The 21,789-nt window shown below is 44.9% G+C and overlaps 1 protein-coding gene across 2 annotated transcripts in view; it reads left to right on the forward strand.

Moving 5' to 3' along the window:
* SORBS1 (sorbin and SH3 domain containing 1) overlaps positions 1–21,789 on the forward strand; it is a 252,584-nt gene that overhangs the window by 196,990 nt on the left and 33,805 nt on the right. For both annotated transcript variants that reach the window (XM_023206238.1, XM_023206236.1), the window contains 4 exons: positions 7,812–7,984; positions 10,629–10,714; positions 14,285–14,452; positions 19,518–19,564. In XM_023206238.1, the coding sequence (XP_023062006.1) occupies positions 7,812–7,984; positions 10,629–10,714; positions 14,285–14,452; positions 19,518–19,564 (474 nt within the window). The remainder of the gene's footprint in view (positions 1–7,811; positions 7,985–10,628; positions 10,715–14,284; positions 14,453–19,517; positions 19,565–21,789) is intronic.

A 21,789-nucleotide genomic window follows, 5' to 3' on the forward strand; every position in this document is an offset into this window, starting at 1 on the left:
GCAGCTTGCTCCCTTTTAAAGAGTTTCCAACTGAGCCGGGCTTTCAGCTCTAAAAATGACAATAAGTCACAGGTCCTCTGGGTCCTAGAGATGTGCTTTCAGAGGTGAAGCCCACCAGATGACCCTAGGCTACCTGCAGATAAAGGGTGTCCTCAAGGCCACAGCTCCAAGCAAGCTCTCCTTGGTCCCCCCAGGCCACCTCTTTATTCTCAGCTTGTCACTTTGGCAGTCCCAACTGCCCGTGTTAACCCTGCTGCCTGCTCTCCTCCTTCACCTCCTCACCTCCATCCCCCGAAACTGCACAAGACAGAAAGGGCTTCATGGGACAGCTGGCCGAGTAAACTCCCTAGCTCTACTGGATCCAAGGCACTAAGCTCTGTATTCTAACAGGAATGTAGATATAGTCCCTTAATAGTTTTGGGACAACACACACACACACACACACACACACACACACACACACACACACACAAATCAGGTTAGTAAATGAAAAGGCAAAGTGGCAAATGCTGCCACAGGCAGTCAGGAGAAAGGAGCACAGGTATTGAATAACACCATTTTAACAATTTAGCAGGCATTTACTGTGTGCCAGGTCCTGTGCTTGGTATTTTATCTACCTTACCTCATTTAATCCTCTGAACGTTCCAAGATGAGGCATTATTTTTAATCCCCATTTTATAGATGAGGAAATAGGCACATCAAAGCAGTGTAATGCCGTAGTTCCTCAGCAGGTTCAGGGCAGAGCCATATCCAGGTTAGGAACAGTGAAGCTCTAGGCCAAGGCACTGGGGTTGGCAGTAAACTCTCATGTGCTCCATACTGATTCAAAATTTGGTAATAAGTTAGCAGAAGATATACTAAGGTTTAATGTTTTTGAGCTATTAAAAAACAATTTAGACCTGGCATGGTGGCTCACGCTTGTAATCCCAACAGTTTGGGAGGCCAAGGTGGGGGGATCACTTGAGGCCAAGAGTTCAAGACCAGTCTGGGCAACATGGCAAAACTTCCTCTTTACAAAAAATACTTTAAAAATTAGCTGGGCTTGGTGGCGCATGCCTGTCGTCCCAGCTACTCGAGAGGCCAAGGTGGAGGATTGCTTGCCCGGGAAGCGGAGGTTGCAGTGAGCCAAGATTGCACCACTGCACTCCAGTCTGAGTGACAGAGTGAGACTCTATCTCAAGAAGAAACAAAAAAACAACCTTTCCCCTGCCAACAATTTAAGAAACGATTTATGACATTGAGTTAGCAGGTTTGGAGGGTACTAATGTAAGCTGATTAAAAGAGCAAATTGTTTTCAGACACTCTGAATGTGCATGAAGACATTCAATCTGTTAATTTACCAAGAATTCTTATTTATATCACTGAAAATAGGTCTTCAAAGTCTCTGTTTTTCAGCTCTCATGAAATACTTGGCAGGAAAAATGAATGTTTTCCTCCTGCTATTCTCCCATTTGGGGATTTTTCAGTAATCGGGCTTGGTTTCCCCCCAGTTTATCCAAATGAGTAAGATTTTCATATATCTGAAATTGATGAGGAACCAGCCTAAGTGGGGTGCCTGACACAAAGGAAAGCGTACACTAAATGTTTGCTCAATTAATGGATGGATCTGTAAATCTTAATTAACTGAAATCCAACTTGGTTAGCCCTGAGGCAGGCAGCTTGTAAGTTCAATGTAGCCGTTTTCACTGGTTGGACAGGAATGATGGGTAGGCAGGAACATTGGCAGGACTTGACCTTAACCCAAAGAATGAAGAAGGAGTAGTAGTCACAGGTGGCCCAGGTTCACAGTTTTGTGGCAACTGAAGAAGTGATGGCATTGTTTTAAGTCCACTTTAATATCTTGGATAGACTTCAGTTGAGAATTTTATTAATTAACACTGATTACATATGATAATATTAAAAGAACTGGGAACAGAGAGGAATTCACCCATAGTCCCAATATCCTAATACAACTACAAGTCCTTGCCTTCTATATATATATTTTTTATAGTTAACATCACAGTGTGTGTCCAGTTTTGTACTTTATTTTCCTAGCATTTCAGATCTATAAATCAGTAGTCTTAACTACTCATTATTTTCATTTCAATGTATTTCAGCATTAACTTCTTTGCCTAACCAAAGAGCTTTACTCTATTTGACCAGCAGGTGGCACTCAAGAACAAGCAGTTCTCTACATGGTGATGGTAGACTAGCAAACACTTTTTCCCTTTAATCTGATTTGAGAACAAAACACACAGATCATAACCTGAAGAACTGTATGAAACAGCAGAGGTCCTCCTGGTCTTTACAAATGTGTCAGAAATCTGTATGCATGTAGTCATTTAATTTTATAGAATCATTTATTCCACTAATATTTATTGAACAACCACGCAAAGCACCAGACATGCAAAGATTAAGAAGATAAACTTCCTGCCCTCAAGGGGTTCCAGGTGTAATAGAGGAGACAGATTTGTAAATAACCAGAGTCCAGTGGGGTAAATGCAATGATGGGGCCCAGGAGGGAGGAGTGAGCACCTATTGTTTTGTGGAGGGAGAAAGGTTAAACTTTATAGAGAAGCTGCATATAAAATGTGAATAACAATATCATCATAAATATAATGTTTTTCATGCAGTACAAAAGACTATAAAATGAAACTTCTAGAGGATTATCTAGACTCCCTCCTGCAAAGCCACAGTTAACAACAGTTAGGGTTTTTTTTCTTCTTCTTGAAATAATTAAATAATTTTGAATGGTGAATGTAAGCTTTATGAGGCTGGAATTTTTGTCTGTTCTGTTGCCTGTTTATGCTCAGTAAATATTTGTTGACCAAATAAATCAGCAGTAGAATGACATGATGAGATCTTTCCTAGACAGAGATGACTGGAGGGTGTCAGGGCTGGAGACTCGGGGAGCAATGTGTGTTTGTTGTACAGTTGTAGGTGAGCGATGATAAAGCGGGAGGTGGAGGGCAAAGGGATTCATGTGAGCTGGGTCAAGGACAGGGAAGAAGCAGGACTTGATAACTGATTAGGCTTAAGGAGCAAGGAGAGGGAGAAGGGGACCGATTTCCTGAGCTTTCTGGGTTGGGCGATGGATGATGCTTTGGGACATGTTGAGTTTAAGATACCTGAGAAACATTCAGATGGATGTCTAGAAGGCAGTTGAATGGATGTGTCTAGAGCTCAAAAGAAGTGTCTGTGTACGTAACAGATTTGCAGGTGGATTTCTTGTACAATCTCCCCACGCCTATTAGTTTTGCAAGTAAGAAATTGAGGCCAAGAGAAACAGACTGTTTGCAAGTTTTTCAACAAGAATGGGTTTGCCTCCACTGATCCACATTCCTTGCTGGAGTCAGGTGGGAATCCCAGTCTCCAGGACTCTGTCCACTGCCTCCAGAGCCTGCCCATTAGCACAATTGGAAATAGTTGGCCCTAGGATAATTGCTCTGTTCTCTCACTTTATTCTTCCAGCGAGTGTGTTTTTGTTGAATCCCCTTGAAACTCAGCAGCCAGCTCTGCATCTTAGCCAGAGGCTGAATTCTCTGTGCTAGCTCTTCTTGCTTGCTCTTCCTGAACCAAAGTCTGGCTTAATCAAAGCTGCTCAGAGCTGAGCTTCTGACCTTAACTTGTTTGGTTAAGTACTCAGCTGCTATTCCTGATTGGGCCTTTCTCAACCAGCTGAGGGGATAAGGCCGCTTCTCTCACCCTCTCTGGTACACTTGAATAGAGCAAGTACTCTGTGACCTTGGGCAAATGACTTTGACACTCTGGTCTTCAGTTTCCCCTTTTGTACGGTGAAACAAATGGTCTCTCTTCAACATTAGAAGAGCTGATGGATATGATACACTTAAAAACATTGTTGTGGCCAGGCACGGTGGCTCACGCCTGTAATCCCAGCACTTTGGGAGGCCAAGGTGAGCAGATCATGAGGTCAGGAGCCCAAGACCAGCCTGGCCAACATAATGAAACCCCATCTCTACTAAAAATACCAAAAAAAAAAAAAAAAAGCCGGGTGTGGTGGCAGGCGCCTGTAGTCCCAGCTACTTGGGAGGCTAAGGCAGGAGAATCACTTGAACCCGGGAGGCAGAGGTTGCAGTGAGCCGAGATCATGCCACTGCACTCCAGCCTGGGTGACACAGCATTGTTGTAGAGCTCTTACGTATCGTTTTTAAACAAGGAGTGCCTCGGTTTCAAAATGTTGCACATCTGGAAAAAGCATGTTTTGTTAGCTTTGGTATCAGAAAAAAAAACAATTGGCTGTGGCAAATCCATTCTGAGAGATTTCCTGAGTGCTGGTTTATCGTTCTGGTAGGAAGCAGGGGAAAATGGTGATAATGGGTGGAATAAGGCCAGAGAGCGAGGTGGCTGAGGGGTTGGGGTAGGGTGAGATCTGACCATCGGTGAAGTAGAGCAGAGGTGTGAGGTCAGGCAGCCAGTTATGGCCAAGAGTCATGACAGAACAAAGTTATTAGGAACTTAGGAAGATGACTTAGAAGTTCTGGCCAGGCCAGGTGTGGTGGCTCACTCCTGTAATCCCAGCACTTGGGGAAGTTGAGGTGGGTCGATCACCTGAGGTTAGGAGTTCGAGACCAGCGTGACCAACATGGCGAAACCCCGTCTCTACTAAAAATACAAACATTAGCCGGGCGTCGTGGCGCACGCCTGTAGTCCCAGCTACTCAGGAGGCTGAGGCAGGAGAATCACTTGAACCAGGGAGGCAGAGGTTGCAGTGAGCCAAGATGGCACCACTGCACTGCAGCCTGGGTGACAGAGTGAGACTCTGTCTCAAAAAAAAAGTTCTGGCCAAAGCTGAGGCAATTCAAAGGATAGCAGGCACAGTAGAATGGAAGCTGTTGTCAGTCACTCTGTTAAAAGAAAAACTTTAGACAAATTAAATTTAGCAGATTTATTTAAGGCATAGAAGGATTTATGTTCTGGCAGCCCTCAGAACCAGGGGCAGTTCAGAGAGCTTCGCCCAGCAACATGGGCAGGCAGCATTTATAAACAACAAAAGACAGTGAGTACAGCTACAGCTGGATTGGTTGCAGCTCCACAGTTGCCTGTTTGGGCATTTATATAGACATGGACTGATCAGTTGGTAGCCTGGGATTGGCTGAAGCTTGGCTGCTGTGATTGGCTGAGACTCAGCTACCTGTTATAAGAGCATACTTTTAGATTGTAGTTTGTTTACATAGTTAGGTTGCAGAAGAATAGGAACTCAAAGTATGGAGGCAGCCTTAAGCCCAATTTAGTTTACTCTTCTCCAATGCTGAAGGAGGTGTGGTAGCCCCAAACCAGGGTGGGCAGGGCTTCAGACACCATACCTTCAAAAGAGACCTCAGTCACCACAACTGTTGGTCAGCAAGGATAAAGGATATCTATTCATAGATGTTTCTGCTGTTGGGGTTATACAAAAAAGAGGAAACATAGCATTAAACTGAAGGGCAAAAATCAGAAAATGCAACCAAAGGGAAGAGGGTAGATAATGAATAGGAAATTTAGTAAAGGGACATACTTATTTTTAATTAGGAAATTCAAAATTATAAGCCAGTTTAGATCAACTCACATTTATTTAAATTGGCATATGGTGCCGCAGCCTTGCAGGCTACCTTCAGGTTCTTCCAACTCCTCTAAGTAAAGACGAAAAGCATTTGACACCCACATCTAGGCCAGAGTGAATGAAGAGGGCTCTGGGGGAGCTCTGACCCCCATCCTCTGCAGTCCCTTGAAATAGGGTGGGTAAAGCCCTAAGCCTGAGGTGAGTACAAGGTGAGGCTCAGTAAGTGGCAGCTCTGTGAGGGGATTACCAGTGCCAGAAGCAATGGTATTGCTCAGGGGACTTTATTATTCTAAGGTGGAGATGTTGTGGTATTCTACCAGAGTCCCCACCTCTTTTCCATTTCTGACTCCTGCATCTGGTGCCACTCATCTTAGGGGTGTATATATGGTGAGTACCACTCAGCGGTAATGGTGTATAGGGAGCTGGAGCATCCCTTAGCCCCCCTCTGGTTCCCGTAGTGTGCAAGCCACTGCCTTCTTAGTTGTAGGGAAATGTTGTATCTATCAATAAAACAGGAGCTGAAGGTTGAGCACAGTGGTTCATGCCTGTAATCCCAGCACTTTTGGAGGGCAAGGTGGGAGGATCACTTGAGGCTAGGAGTTCAAGACCAGCCTGGGCAACATAAGCGAGACCCTGTCCCTACAAAAAAATAAATTAATAAGCAGTAAAATAAAACAGGAGCTGAGAGAGAATATTGTCTGTGTAGTACTCAATGGCCTGGTTCAAGTTCCAGCCCTGCCATCCTGCTAACCTGCCTACTTTGATACGTTACTGAACCTCTCAGTGCCATGTTTCCTCATCTGAAAAATGGCAGAAGTAGGATTGTTAGGATTGAAGTGAGAATGACCAGTAGGCACAGTGAGTGCCATGTAGGATGCTCACCAAGAGGTGCGTAGAGTTGTTTTTGCTGTCATTATCAGTGATCATGGGGACTCAGAGGCTGCAGTTATGCACAGAAAGAAAGGCCAGTTTCCCGAAATGTAAAAGCATCACATTATTGATCATTGCTGGATGAGTAGAGGGAAATATAGCTGGACAGATATGTGATCGAGCAGTCACAGTTTGTGGCCCCCCGTAGAAGCTAGGTGGGGGGAATATGGGTGTTCACTCTGTCATTCTTTAAGCTGTTCTATATGTTAGTTGATGTTCACAATGAAACAGAGGGATGAAGGAATTCCACCTAGCAGTGGGTCTTCAGAGCTGAAAAATCTATTTTGATACCAGTAACCTGAGTTCGGTAGGAATAAAAGAAGCCCAGCAGAAGCCTATGTGGTTCTACAGGATAGGAGTCATTCACTTAACTGAGAAATGTGTGTGTGTGTGTGTGTGTGTGTGTGTATGCACATGCATGTCTGTGCATGTGCGTGTCTGTGTTTGTGTGCGTGTTGTGTGTGTGTGTGTGAATGACAGTGTGTTAGTGGCAGGCATAGAAGTGTGGGATTAGGAGAAGGGAGGGACTCGGTGAGTAAGTACCCTTAATTTTTTTTTTCTGTGCCTCACCTCATTCCAAAAGGAATTTGTGGTAACTTGCAGAAATACCTTGATTTTAACAAGATAAAAATAAATGGAGGCTATAAATGAGCAATCGTTTATGCTCATACTGCATGTCATGTCATAATCTTCTGAACACAAACTTTGAAAGAAGTGAGTGCAAGTGTGGCTGTGACACTAAGAGCCCATAGAATCCCAGGTTCCAGTTTCACTTGGTCACTGATTTTCCCGGAGACCCAAGACAGTTGGGCCTCCCCCTTTCATTGATGATTTTAATATTCCAAATGCTTACGAAGAATAACCCAGAAACATAATCCAGGTGGTGGACTTGGAGTAGCTGGCACTGCCTGCCTACATGACAGAGGCACCACTCATGTCCTCGACTGCACCATCTTGCGTGTAGCCATTGGGTCCTCCTGCACTCCCCTATGTGTGATCTTACCCCTGTTCTTCCCTATCCTTCCTCCAACCCTTCTTCCCCAGGCGGCATTTTTAAAAGAAAAGAATTTTTCTTTTAAAGCGCAAATGCAGCCATTTCAGTTAGAGAACTTTGCTATTTGGGCAAGATTCCTGAGCATTCGGGGATCCGTGGGCCTGTCTGCAGAAGTGTGTGTCTAAAAAGAGCACTCCTTAGAAAGGACAGTTGTTGATTAGGATGCCAGCTGTATTTCTTGTCCTCAGCAGGTAATGTGCTGTTTGAAAAATGTTAAAAGCACTAACTCCTATTCTTATCTTTATTTTTTCTCTTTTCTCTCTTTCTTTCAAAATTACCTGTTCATAGTATATATTCTTCCAACTTCCATGCAGTGAAGAGGGAATCAGATGGGGCTCCTGGGGATCTCACTAGCTTGGAGAATGAGAGACAAATTTATAAAAGTGTCTTGGAAGGTGGCGACATCCCTCTTCAGGGCCTGAGTGGGCTCAAGCGACCATCCAGCTCGGCTTCCACTAAAGGTAATTAACTGGGTGAAGCCTGCAAGGCCTCCATCTCCCATCCACCTCCATTCACTGAGCGTCGGCCGTGGTGAACCTCCAGCAACGGGGATAAGTCCTGCCTTGTTCAGACCCACATCCAGGCCTCAGAGCCCTCTTAAATTCCCTCCCCTATTTTCTTACCGGCCATTTTTCTTTCTGGTTTTAATAGTTTCTGTTCCTTTGACCCCCCCCCAACCTTGCTCTCCTTGAAGATTTCTCTCTCTCTCTTTCTCTCTCTCATTCTAATTACCTTTTCTTAGAAATTAGCTGAGCTTTAGCCATTCCTAACTCTAGCAGGGTAGGCATTTTTTGTTGTTGCATCCTTGCACCTGCTTTGCAGCACAGATTATTTTGCTTCCGGACATCGACTGGAAATTTTTTAAAAGCCCTTATGACAAATGAGCATGTTACCTTTCCTTTTTCTTTTTAGCAGCTTTCAGCTTTAACCTAATGGGTCTATTTATTTTATTCTGCATGCTTACCAGTGGATCGTAAAGGTGGGAATGCTCACATGATTTCTTCATCTTCAGTCCATAGCCGAACGTTTAACACTAGCAATGCGTTAGGCCCTGTGTGTAAGCACAAGAAGCCCCTGTCAGCTGCGAAAGCCTGCATTTCGGAAATCCTTCCTTCCAAATTCAAACCCAGGCTCTCGGCTCCCAGCAGTCTTTTGCAGGAACAGAAGAGTATCCTCTTGCCCTCAGAGAAGGCTCAAAGCTGTGAGAACCTTTGTGTTTCCGGTTCTTTGAATGATTCCAAAAGAGGCCTCCCCCTCCAAGTGGGAGGGAGCATTGAGAACCTGCTCATGCGCTCCCGACGGGATTATGACAGCAAGTCGAGCAGTACCATGAGCCTCCAGGAGTACAGCACCAGCGGCAGGAGGCCCTGCCCTCTCTCAAGAAAGGCTGGGATGCAGTTCACCATGCTTTATCGGGACATGCACCAGATCAACCGAGCTGGCCTCTTCCTGGGCTCCATCTCCTCCTCCTCGAGTGTACGGGATCTTGCCTCCCACTTTGAAAAGAGTAGCCTGGCATTGTCCAGGGGTGAGCTGGGCCCCAGCCAGGAGGGCTCAGAACACATCCCCAAGCACACTGTCTCTTCCCGCATCACCGCTTTTGAGCAGCTGATTCAGCGGTCCCGTTCCATGCCATCCCTGGACCTGTCCGGCAGGCTGAGCAAGTCTCCCACACCTGTGCTGTCCCGGGGCAACCTGACCTCAGCCCGCTCGGCCGAGTCCCTCCTTGAGTCAACCAAGCTCCGTCCCAAGGAGATGGATGGGATGAACTCCAGTGGGGTCTATGCCTCCCCAACATGTAGCAATATGGCGCACCATGCCTTGAGCTTCAGGGGCCTTGTGCCTTCTGAGCCCCTCTCCACCTGCTCCGATGACCTGGACCGCTGTTCAAATATCTCCACTGACAGCAGAGAAGGCAGTAGCAGCAGCGTTCACGGAGATTTCCCCAAACATCGCCTCAACAAGTGCAAGGGCACCTGCCCGGCCTCGTACACTCGCTTCACCACCATCCGGAAGCATGAGCAGCAGCAGACCTCTAGACAGCCCGAGTGGCGCCTGGATTCCAGAGGGGACAAGAGCACCCTCCTCAGGAACATCTACCTAATGAGCCCCCTTCCTTTCCGGCTGAAAAAGCCCCTCCACCACCACCCCAGACAACCTTCTCCTGGTGACTCCTCAGGCCTCCTGGTAGGCCAGAAGCCAGACCTCCCCAGTCAGCCCCATCAGGACCAGCCCCCTTCTGGGGGGAAGCCCGTGGTTCCCACACGCCTGTCTTCCCGACACACCATGGCCAGGCTTAGCCGCAGCTCAGAGCCCTCTCAGGAGAGACCCACGGCCCTGGAGGACTACCCAAGGGCCATTAATAATGGAAACTCCGTGCCATACTCAGACCACAGCCTGGACAGGAACAACAACCCACAAAGTGAACTGGCACCATCCCGCGGAGGTGGCATTTTGTGTGTTTGCCTAGTCTCACCTGCCCGTCCCTCCACTTTGCTTGCATTATCCCTTCCTCCTCTGTGCCCTTGGTGCTCATTTTCTGGTCTGTCCTTTGTTTTCTGTTTGTTTTGCTTGGCAATTAATCATGGCTCATAGTGGCTGCACTTTAAAAACAAAGCCCCCATGTCATTTAGACTAACCACCAAACTGTGTTTCGAAAGAAAAATTGGCCGTTTAGCTCAACTGAGAAATGTGTTCATTTGAACTCTTGAACCCCTTGCTGTTTGTACCAATCCCCAACATATCCCGTGGTTTTTTGAGAGGCAGCCTCTCTCAATGGCCCTGTATGTGTGTGAGTGTGTGCCTTGTCCCTATAAGGTCCTGCACGCCTCCTTGTAGGGATACTTTACAAAGAAAGTTCTCTCATTTTGCTCACCTTTTGCCTTCTGAGTGGTTTTCTTTGCATTAAAGTAGTTCACAAATAAATCCAAAAAATGGGGCAGGGGGTGGAATTTTTTTTTTTTCCTTCAGAATTCGACCATTGATCATTGATCAAGAATGACTTTAAAATTTTGATGTTTATAATAGATGAAAGGTGAACTATTTTCCCAAGCTGGTTTCCAGCGAAATCTTTGCCTGTTTTAATTCTACTTTGTTGTTTTAAAGATTCAGAATCGCCAAGACATTTTATACCAGCTGATTACTTGGAATCCACAGAAGAATTTATTCGAAGACGTCATGATGATAAAGAGGTAAATCCCATCTTTTAAATCTCTTAGCTTTTGCTTGGAAAAATGTATGAAGAAAATAAAGATTCTAGACATCTATCAGAGAGGTGACATGGTCTAGCAATTGGAGGCAAAAATTGAGGCTTTCACAAGTGATTTTTTTATATGACATAGGCTCAATGTCATATAAACAAAATCACTTGTGAAAGCCTCAATTTTTGTCGACTTTTTTTTGATTGACTTTTCCAAAAAGTAGGACTGATTTCCCACAGGCACTAGGTTATAAATGCCAAGTCCAGCCAGCACTGCTGCATGGGAGATACAGAAAGAGATTGTCCACTGCTGTACTTAATGCCCTGTAAGCTGGAAACCAGAGTCTGCTCTTTCATCCCCCCTCAACCCCACCCTTGATAATCCCTAAGGAAATCCGCCTGCATATTTCTGCAATACTGCCCACCCCTCTGTTGGCACAAAGCATTGTTCAAATTGAGAAGGATGCAATAGGAGAAAGAGGAAAATGAAAAATAGTAATGACCTTGATACATTTTATAAAACAATTTGAGGAAGTTGCCTATAACTCTGTTGCTTTCAATTCAGAAGAAGGCCGATACACCAAGAAATGCTGGAAAACCCCAGCCAAGAACTTCACAATGTGGATATTTTCTTGTAGCTACTGAAATGCCTGTCCTGCCATGGGGTGACTGGCAGGGCCTGGGAAAGAGCCCCTTTTCTCGGGGATTTGGGAAGAGGTGGTTCTTTGTGTCAGCCAAATGGGCAAAATCACAAGCTTCTGCTGGGATAAAGCATTGTGATGATACATGCTTTCTGGGCCTCACATCCCCAAGAAAAAGAGTCCTAGAGATTAAACAAGCTCCTGAGCGCATGTTCCTGAAATGAATTAAGAGATGGAAGAATCACATTGACCTGGTAGGAGTGGGGAAGGGAGTGCATGTGTAAAAAACTCTGTCCCATTCACATTCAAGTCTGAAGCCCTTTTTCTCTGTTGTTCTGCCTTGTTGAGTAGTTCCAGAGTTTAGGTGGGGTTTCCTGAAGGATTTAGGATAAGGCTGACTTGGGGACGAGTGGGATGATGATAATTATTGCCATCAGATGGTGAAACAAAAGACAAAAATAAAAGCACCGTGGCCAGGCACGGTGGCTCACGCCTGTAATCCCAGCACTTTGGGAGGCCAAGGCAGGTGGATCACTTGGGCAGGAGTTTGAGACCATCCTGGCTAAAACGGTGAAACCCCATCTCCACTAAAAAAAATACCAAAAAATTAGCCGGGCGTGGTGGCAGGTGCCTGTGATCCTAGCTACTCGGGAGGCTGAGGCAGGAGAATCGCTTGAATCCAGGAGGCACAGGTTGCAGTGAGCTGAGATCGCGCCACTGCACACCAGCCCAGGCGACAGTGCGAGACTCCGTCTCAAAAAGAAAAAAAAAAGAAAGAAAGTTAAACCGCTGTACCTCTCTCCATCTCCGGGCACAATTGAACAGTATTCAATAAGAAACTTGCACCTGTCCGTGGAAAGAAACAAGAGAAAGCATCTGATGTACAGTTATTATTGTAATCACTCAGTAATGATGAGTGTCCATCAGGCCATAGAGCAGATTCATTTCTGTAGCTCTTTGTTAAATATTTCCTGCCACAAGATACAAGATTCCCATGTATGTAGGCCGGGGCTGCTATGATGGAGGAAGATGAAATTCCATGTTAGTAATATAAGCCCTAGTCTCTGACCTAGAAGGTTCTATGGGACAATTCTTGCCTACCACATGGGAGGTGTAGTTTATCTAGTGGCTTAGCAATGGATATATTAGAAGTTACATAAGAAGGCGAGCAGTTGTCTCCTGAATAACACTGGCTCATAGATCCTTAAAAGTTTTGTGTCTTTATCCATGGGTTTTGGCTTATATGGTTAAACTACAGTGCTGAGGGACTTACTAAGGTCAGATTAAAGTACTGGATTGGGAGCTTTGCCCCATTTGATGTCCACTTCCACTGATTATGTTTAACTCCAGCCGGAACACAAAGGGCCGTGAGTAAGAACTGTGGCAGTCTCAAGCATCACTCCATTCCCACGGCTGCAGAAACAGCTCACACTCCCCAGCTCATGGGATGTTAGTCAGGCCCTCCCCACTGCAAATGCTTTATCATTAACATGGATTTTCAGAAAATGAGAACATGTCAGACTTGGCAGGAACATTCGTGGTCATGTAGCCAAGCCCCTGGTTTAGTCCAGGAAAGGACCACAGCAAGGTAGTAGCTTGCCCAGGGCTGCATAGTAAGTTAACCTATACCAGTAGCAGAGCTAGAAACCAGGGCTCCAGATGCCTGGACCAGCACTCTTTCTGTGGCACTGGGCTTTGCAGAGGACTTTCTCATGTCTTTTCTCATTTATCTTTACAACTTATTTGAGTACTGGAAATCCCACAGCCATTTGATGAGTTGTCACTTTGTTATTTGTAGTCTCTTAAGAAAAATCGGTCCACCCTCCTTTGGGGCTGCATGTCACATGAGGCATTTAATTGTCTGCTGGAAGAAGCCTACTGTTTTCCAATGCTAAGAATTATCAATTCTAATTCATGCTTTCCTACAAGGAGAGTTAATCCCAGGAAAGTAAGATGGTTTCGTATCAGAAAACACATTCAAATTCTGTTCCATGGGGTCATTTTAATAGACATTGAGGGCATTTGGTAAAAAGCAACATTGTTTGATTTTTCAAAGAAGCCTTTAAAAATAGAAATAGATGACTTTTTCCTTACTCTAAGAGAGAATATTCTAATCCCAGGTACCATTATTCTTAGGGTGTTTTTTTTATATTTATATTCTTTGTCATTCCCTTTAACTCAGCTTCATTTCACCCAGTGAAGAAATCATTCAGTAAGAAAGTAACTGATGCTCTCTGTCGGCCACATAGTTAGCCTGTGGTGCATATCCTAAGGCCTTCTAAAAATTGTGCCTAGGGGAAGAGTTGGCTGCCTAGAAGGGGCTTCGTCTTTTCTGAAATGGGCTGCTCCACTCTGTCAAGAGCATATTAGAGTAATAGATACAGGAATCACAAAAATGACCTGGTGCCATAGACTTCACTAGCAAAAGCCTATAGCAGGTTTAATAGGCCTGAGATGGGCAGGAGGAACTGTCCAACCCTGGTCCTGCCAGGGGAATGTGCTGTGGGAATATATCCTTGCCTAAAAACAGGGTAGAGATGGCACTTCCAGCCTCCTGCTGCCAGCCCAGCATGGTTGGGAATGCCCTGGATGTGCCCCTGGCTCACCTGGCCTTTTGCTGCCAGGAGCAGGAGGCTTTGGACTGTGCCAGGGGTAGGTAGTTTGCTGGACAGTGTAATCATGTGGAATTATCCTTCCCCTATCCTGGCTTTCCCAGTGAAGTGCTGCCTCCTTTCTACAGTGCTCGGAGGGTGGTTACGATGGGAGTGTAGTAGTTGTGGCTCTAAGGCCCTTCTCACAGCTGACCCTTAAAGCCTCTGCCCTGTTCACCCAGCACCTCCTTCCCTAATTACTTTTGTTGGCAATTTTCTAATACGCTGGAACAGATGATTCACTGCCCATTTTATGCAATTTTATGGCAGAAACTTTTAGCGGACCAGAGACGACTTAAGCGCGAGCAAGAAGAGGCTGATATTGCAGCTCGACGCCACACGGGCGTCATTCCGACGCACCATCAGTTTATCACTAATGAGCGCTTTGGGGACCTCCTCAATATAGACGATACCGCCAAAAGGAAATCTGGGTCAGAGGTCTGTTTTGGTCACCTCAATCTGCTGCTTGACCCAAAGCAATATTTGCCTATTTGCCTCCCCTCAGCATTGCCCTCTGTAGGCCAATTTAGTTCTCCAAACAACATTTGTCATCCTGGCCTCCCTTAGGCTTGCTTTGGCTTCTTGTGGCTGGTAAATAGACATGACCTCATTATGTCCTGTGCTCTGTATGTTCAAGCATGCCTGGCTGGGGGACTGGGGTCTGCTGGCACATGCCCCTGTTGCATGCCTTAGAGCATTGGCTGCCTTCATGAGTCCAGCCCTCCACATCCTGCATTTTATCATGCTACTGTGTTGCCTGTGCGTTCTGCTTAGGAACCTGATACCTGAGTCCATATACATTGGTAGCTATGGTGTGGACAGTTACACAATTCTTCTTTGAAGAGATGGTTAATGAAACTTTACAAAAGTTAGCTTAACAATACTTTGTACCATTTACAAAGGCCTCCAAATTTAGTGCCATTAATTTTGAAATAGAGAACAATGCTGCTGCTCACATATAGGTGGATGAATTGTGTGAAGTGTTCAGTAGTGCTGCAGTAGTGCGCCTCACTGAAGAATTTTGAAGCCCAAAGACTTTCGCAGTTAGGATAAACCCACAGAGGGTAAGAGAGTTCTCCAAGGGACGTTTCATTTGTTCTTTTAGTTTTGGCATTTCCAAGCCTAGGTTATGAAAACTTAATATTATAAAAGGAAAGAGAAGAACAAACTTTGAAGTGATTTTTATCCAGATCTTGGCCTCCTACACTAAGGTCAACATGTTGAAATTCTCATGCTAGCCAAATGCTGGATCTTGCGTAAGAGTTTATGCTTTGCCATGTAACCCTTAAGTAGCCCCACTGAAGATGATCTCTTTTAGGGAAAATGGGTGTATCTGGGATTTGGGGTGGAAGCTAGGGAAATGGGGGAATAACACCCAAAGTATGTACTGTTTTTTTTTTTTTTTTTTTTTTGAGGCGGAGTCTCGCTCTGTCGCCCGGACTGGAGTGCAGTGGCCGGATCTCAGCTCACTGCAAGCTCTGCCTCCCGGGTTTATGCCATTCTCCAGCCTCAGCCTCCGGAGTAGCTGGGACTACAGGTGCCCGCCACCTCGCCCGGCTAGTTTTTTTGTATTTTTAGTAGAGACGGGGTTTCACCGTGTTAGCCAGGATGGTCTCGATCTCCTGACCTCGTGATCCGCCCGTCTCGGCCTCCCAAAGTGCTGGGATTACAGGCTTGAGCCACCGCGCCCGGCAGTATGTATTGTTTTATATCCTTTCAATACGGTAGCTTAATATTTATGTTTATTTATTTTTTTATTTTTATTTTTCTCTCTAGAAGCATCATTGCCTATTCATCTTTTTTTTTTTTTTTTTTTAGAAATATGGGCATAGTGGCTTTGTACTGTAATCCCAGTACTTTGGGAAGTCAAGGTGGGAGAATTACTTGAGCCCAGGAGTTCGAGACCAGCTTGGGCAACATAGTGAGACCTCCATCTCTAATTAATTAATTAAGTAGATAGATAGATTGGTAGATAGCCAGATGTGATGGCACATGTCTGTAGTCCAAACTACTGGGGAGGTTGAGGCAAGAGGGTTGCTTGAGCCTGGGAGGTCAAGGCAGTGAGTCATGGTCATGCCACTGCACTCCAGCTTGAGCAACGGAGCAAGACCCTGTCTCCAAAAAAAAAAAAAAAAAAAGTGGGAAGAAGAGATAGTGAAAAGAGGGAACCAAATTAAAAGAAAGAAAGCTGGCTGGGTTTAGTGGCTCAAGTCTATAGTCCCAGCACTATAAGAAGCTGAGCCAGGGGGATCACTCATGGCCAGGAGTTCGAAACTAGCCTACACATCATAGGGAGACCTCATCTTTACAATTAAAATAAATATATATATATAATATATATATAGAAAAATTAGCCAGGCTTGGTGGTGCATGCCTATAGTCATAGCCACTTGGGAGGCTGAGGTGGGAGGATCACTTGACCCCAAAAGTTCAAGACTGCAATGAGCTATGAACACATCCCTCCAACCTGGGTGGCAGAGTAAGATCCTGTCTCAAAAGGAATTTGAGCCTGTCTCAAATTAAAAGAAAAAGGAAAGCTAGGGAAGAGGAGACTCTAAAGTGATGGAGAAAAAGAAAATCTATCAAGGAAGAAGCAAAAGTTAGCGAGTGTTAATTGCAAGGGAAAGATAGCCCTTGAGCCCTCAACGTTCCAGCTCCTCCTCAAAATGGCCCTTCTCAGAAGGCTCTGAGCATGGTTTGTCCTCACCGATAGTCCTTCCTGCTTGTAGGTAGAAGAAGATGGGAACAGGTAAAGGCGCTAGGGCTGCACACTTACACATGTACATGATACATGCAAACAGAAATGCACCATGGGTGGAATAACCATGGACAGAGGCAGGCAAACTCTGCTCAGTGAGCCTGCCTCCCTTCTAGAGCAAATTCTGACAAGTGCGTTAGCATCACCTGGAGGGCTTGGTAAAATACAAACCCTGGATCCTATCTGTAAAGTTTCTGATTCTGCAATGGGGCCTGAAAATTTACTTTTTTTTTTTTTTTTTTGAAAATTTACATTTTTAACAGTTTCCCAGGTGATATTGGTGATACCAGTTTAGGGAGCACATTTTGAGAATTACTGCCCTAGAAGTTGACTGATGGACTTGAAAAAGTAGAGACTAACATCCCAGGTGCACCACACTGTGTCAAGGCACTTCAGTCCCATTCAGTAGGACTGGGGTGACCACTGGTTCTGTGTAAGACCCTATGGGAGGCAGAAAGAACTCTGTTTGTGTGCCCTTGGGGAGCTGATAGTGGAAGAGTCTCCCTCTTACACAGTTATCTCTGTCCTATAGTAAGTAATACAATACTGTGAAAGCCAGAGGAGGGAAAGATGGATTCAGTCTTGGAGCTATAGGGAGATAAAGAGGCAGAGGATGCTGCTTTGTATAACCACCGATGACTCACATACACGTCTCAAGAGTTCAATGGAATCAGTGAATTTTAACAGGCCTTCAGTGAAAAAAATCTCACCACCCCCCATTATTAACCTAAGTCCACTTATAAATTAATCATAAACTATACACCTATATAATTATATTGATTTAATAGATAGGAGATACTGTTTTGACAGAACTCAGTTACCAGAGTGTGAATGTGGTGCTGCTTTGGTATAAATTTTTTAAAGTTCACACAGCTCTACAGCTAGGTGACATGAGGTAACCTACTTCCTTGTGTTTTTCTATTGGAATCACTGTAAAATTCTTATCCTTATAATTTTGGTCATTTAGTTTTCTCTTGTGAACTTGTCATTTATCATTAACCCCACATCCGTTCTTTTCTTGTTCACCTGCAACTGTGAAATTATGCCCTTTGGTTACAGACACAAACACAGGTATTGAAATTGTATGGCTTTAACTTGATTATAAGGTGATCATTCACTTGGCCCCAGTATGTATGGTATAGATAGGTAGATAGATGAAAACATCAATGTAAAAATGCAAACTTTAAAAATACCTGCGGAAGGCTAGGCACAGTGGCTCACACCTGTAATCCCAGCACTTTGGGAGGCCAAGGCAGGAGGACTGCTTGAACCCAGGAATCTGAGACCAGCTTGGGCAACATTATGGACCCTATCTGTACAAAAATTACCCAGGCTTGGTGGTGCGTGCCTGTAGTCCCGGCTACTCAGGAGGCTGAGGTGGTAGGATCACCTGAGCCTGGGGAGTCAAGACTGCAGTGAGCCATGATTGTGCCACTGCACTCCAGCCTGGGCAACACAGCAAGACGCTGTCTCAAAAAAAAAGAAAGAAGTTCCACAGCCAGGCGTAGTGGCTTATGCCTGTAATCCCAGTACTTTGGGAGGCCAAAGTCGGCGGATCACTTGAGGCCAGGAGTTAGAGACCTCCCTGGCCAACATGGTGAAACCCAGTCTCTACCTCGAAATACAAAAGTTAGCCAGACATGGTGGCACATGCTTGTAGTCCCAGCCACTCAGGAGGCTGAGGCAGAAGAATTGCTTGAACCTGGGAGGCAGAGGTTGCAGTGAGCTGAGACCGTGCCACTGTACTACAGCCTGGGAGACAGAGCAAGACCCTGTCTCAAAAAAGAAAAGAAAAAAGAAATTTCAGAGAGAGGAGGGGTTAGGAGGGGGTTCAGTTGAGGTGTAGCAAATAGATTTGACTGGAACAGGAGCAGTGTAGTAGAGATTAAGGCAATTCGGTAAGAGTAGGGAGAAACTACCCAGAGGCCTTCACCTATGGCAGGAATTGAGATTTGAACTGAGGGAAAGTTGAGAGCAGCAGCCAACTTCAAAGCAAGGAAGAGATGTGAGGAAGAATGTTAGGAATGTGATTTGTGCTCCCGGGTGACAGATTAGAGTGAAGAGAATGTGAAATCAAAGGAAGCTTTGTGTCAATGGAAACTAGGCGCTAGCTTTGAGCAACAGGGTTGTGGAGGGAGGTCCCTCCTGACTTAATGACACACTTGATCAGGAAGTGGAGAAGGGGTGGAGGCTGACTCAGACCTGGGCATCTGGGAAGAGAGGACTACCCAACAAGATTGGAAGTCTTGGCAGGAGTCATTTGAGCTCAGGGACCACTTTATCTGGCTTTTTGGATGATGTCACAGACCGTAAGAAATATATGGAGTTGGAGATGATGTGAGAAGTGAGTCGGCGTTTCATCTACTTGCATATCATAATTTAACCAAATAGATGTCCCGAAGGAATAAGACAGTAGATAAGGAACATCTTAGGACTTCTGGCTGACTTTGTCTTTTGTTTGTTTGTTTCTTTTTTTAATAGCCACCTCAGCTTTGGGACCTTTCTAACCATCTCTTCCTCAGATCTGGTTGTTTTTAGGGGATTCTCATGCATAACATACATAGTTAACTAAACATTTATCTAGTATTCTACTAAGGTCAGACAAATGCAATTTTGCCCAGATTTCTACACTAGAACAAACTGGCTAAAGTGAATTTCTCTGCTTTGCTTTCTAGAAATTTGTGAAAATGTGTCCTTGTTGTACATGAATCCTGACTTTAACTTGTCATTGTTTCTTATGTTCAGATGAGACCTGCCAGAGCCAAATTTGACTTTAAAGCTCAGACACTAAAGTAAGTGCTACCAGTTATATTTATTTATCTTTTTAGCTGCCTCTTTGAAACACAACAGTTTGTTTGTAGAGAAGAGTTGGAGAAATAACTATTATAAAAATTGTTAAAAAAAAAAGAGCAAAACAGTAGTTCATAGAGTTTGCTATGTGCCAAACACTATTCAGAGTGCTTTGCTTATGTTAACTCATTATGAAGTGGGTGCTGTGATGTTCCCCACTGTTCAAATGAAAAGACCAAGGGACTATAAGGTTAAGGAACCTGCTCAAGCTGGTGTGATAGAGTTGGAATTCAAACCTAGGCAGAGGTTGGGCTCTTTTTTTTTTTTTTTTTGAGAGGGAGTCTCGCTCTGTCGCCCAGGCTGGAGTGCAGTGGCCAGATCTCAGCTCACTGCAAGCTCCGCCTCCCGGGTTTACGCCATTCTCCTGCCTCAGCCTCCGAGTAGCTGGGACTACAGGTGCCCGCCACCTCGCCCAGCTAGTTTTTTGTATTTTTTAGTAGAGACGGGGTTTCACCGTGTTAGCCAGGATGGTCTCGATCTCCTGACCTCGTGATCCACCTGTCTCGGCCTCCCAAAGTGCTGGGATTACAGGCTTGAGCCACCGCGCCCGGCCAGGTTGGGCTTTTATACCCTGTCCCACCCTGCCTCCTCCTATATAGGGGCTCTATTTGCTTAAGTGGTAGCTTGATCTGCCCATCTTTTCTGTGGAAGGATCTAGACCAGTCTCTAGGGAGATAACTTTACCCATTTTGCTACAACATCCCAAGAGATTAAAGGCTTGCATGAACCCACAGGAGACTAGCGTTTCTCTAAGTGTGTTCCTCAGAGTGCTAGCCCTATAAGATTTTTCTCAAAAAGGGAGTTCTGTTGTAGAATGAGTTGGGAAACACTGCATGCTATAGCTATACCTCCCACCACCTACTTTGAAGAAATACTTTGTTGGTGACATGTTAATAGCTCCAGAAGTCTTTCTTTCTTTTTTTTTTTTTTTTGAGACAGAGTCTCCCTCTGTCCACCAGGCTGGAGTGCGGTGGCGCTATCTCGGCTCACTGCAAGCTCCGCCTCCCGGGTTCCCGCCATTCTCCTGCCTCAGCCTCCCGCGTAACTGGGACTACAGGCGCCCGCCACAGCGCCCGGCTAACTTTTTTTTGTATTTTTAGTAGAGACGGGGTTTCACGTGGTCTCGATATCCTGACCTTGTGATCCGCCCGCCTCGGCCTCCCAAAGTGCTGGGATTACAGGCGTGAGCCACCGCACCTGGCCCAGAAGTATTTCAAGAAAGGAACCTGAAACATGATTTGGGAAATGTTGCCAAAGACTGGGTTCCATAAGGAAACAGCTGGCTTTTTATCTAATTATGGATTTAAATAGTCCATCAGTTCTCATTGGCAGCTAAAAGTACAATGGACAGTGGCCACCCCATTGTCCTGCAGATGGACGGTCATGCATCTGGTGATCAGAGGGAGAGCTCCCTGTCTTTAGATGCTGGGAAATGCTATGTGGAGCTAACCAACCATGGTTCTGATCTCCTCTATCCCACAAAATGAGTGACCAGGCCACAGTGTCTAGAACCTAGGCACAAATCTGGTATAGTTGGGTTTGTGTGTATTACTCCAGTCCTTTAGTTGGTCAGCTAAAGGAGGTGGCTGCGTAATATACTGCAAAGATTGTGGGCTTTAGAGTCATGAAGTCCTGTGTTCAAATCCTGACTATGTAGTCAAGTTAACTTCTCCCCCACTCAATTTTCTTTATCTGCAAGATACAGATAAAAATGCCTCTCTTTCAGGGAAGCTGGGGTAATACCTGTAAAACATTTTGCATAGTGTACCAAAATTTAGTGCTGAAAATATGTTATCCTCTTACTCCCCTTTTTTTAAACCAGACAAGATAACAGAGATATATAAATTAATTTACAATTTAATTAATACACTTTTTTCTTTGAATTGAGAAAGGTCTATGTAAGATTTATTAAATGGTCTATTGATGATAATAGTACATTTTCCCAGATTTCATAAAGAGTCTTAAAACAATTTTTTTTAGAGCAACCCCGTCAAATAGAACAGGTGAGAAAGCTTAGATCCACAGAAATTGTCACCTTTTATCAACATTGGTAATGCTGGAGAGAGGTTTCCTTCCTTCTGATTCCGTGTTTTCATCATGACATGCTACCTCCAAAAAAACGTCCACAAAATTTAGTGAAAAAAGTAAATTCTAGCTCCATGGTCTT

This window comes from Piliocolobus tephrosceles, chromosome 9 (genome assembly GCF_002776525.5).
Source record: "Piliocolobus tephrosceles isolate RC106 chromosome 9, ASM277652v3, whole genome shotgun sequence".
Lineage (NCBI taxonomy): Eukaryota > Metazoa > Chordata > Mammalia > Primates > Cercopithecidae > Piliocolobus > Piliocolobus tephrosceles.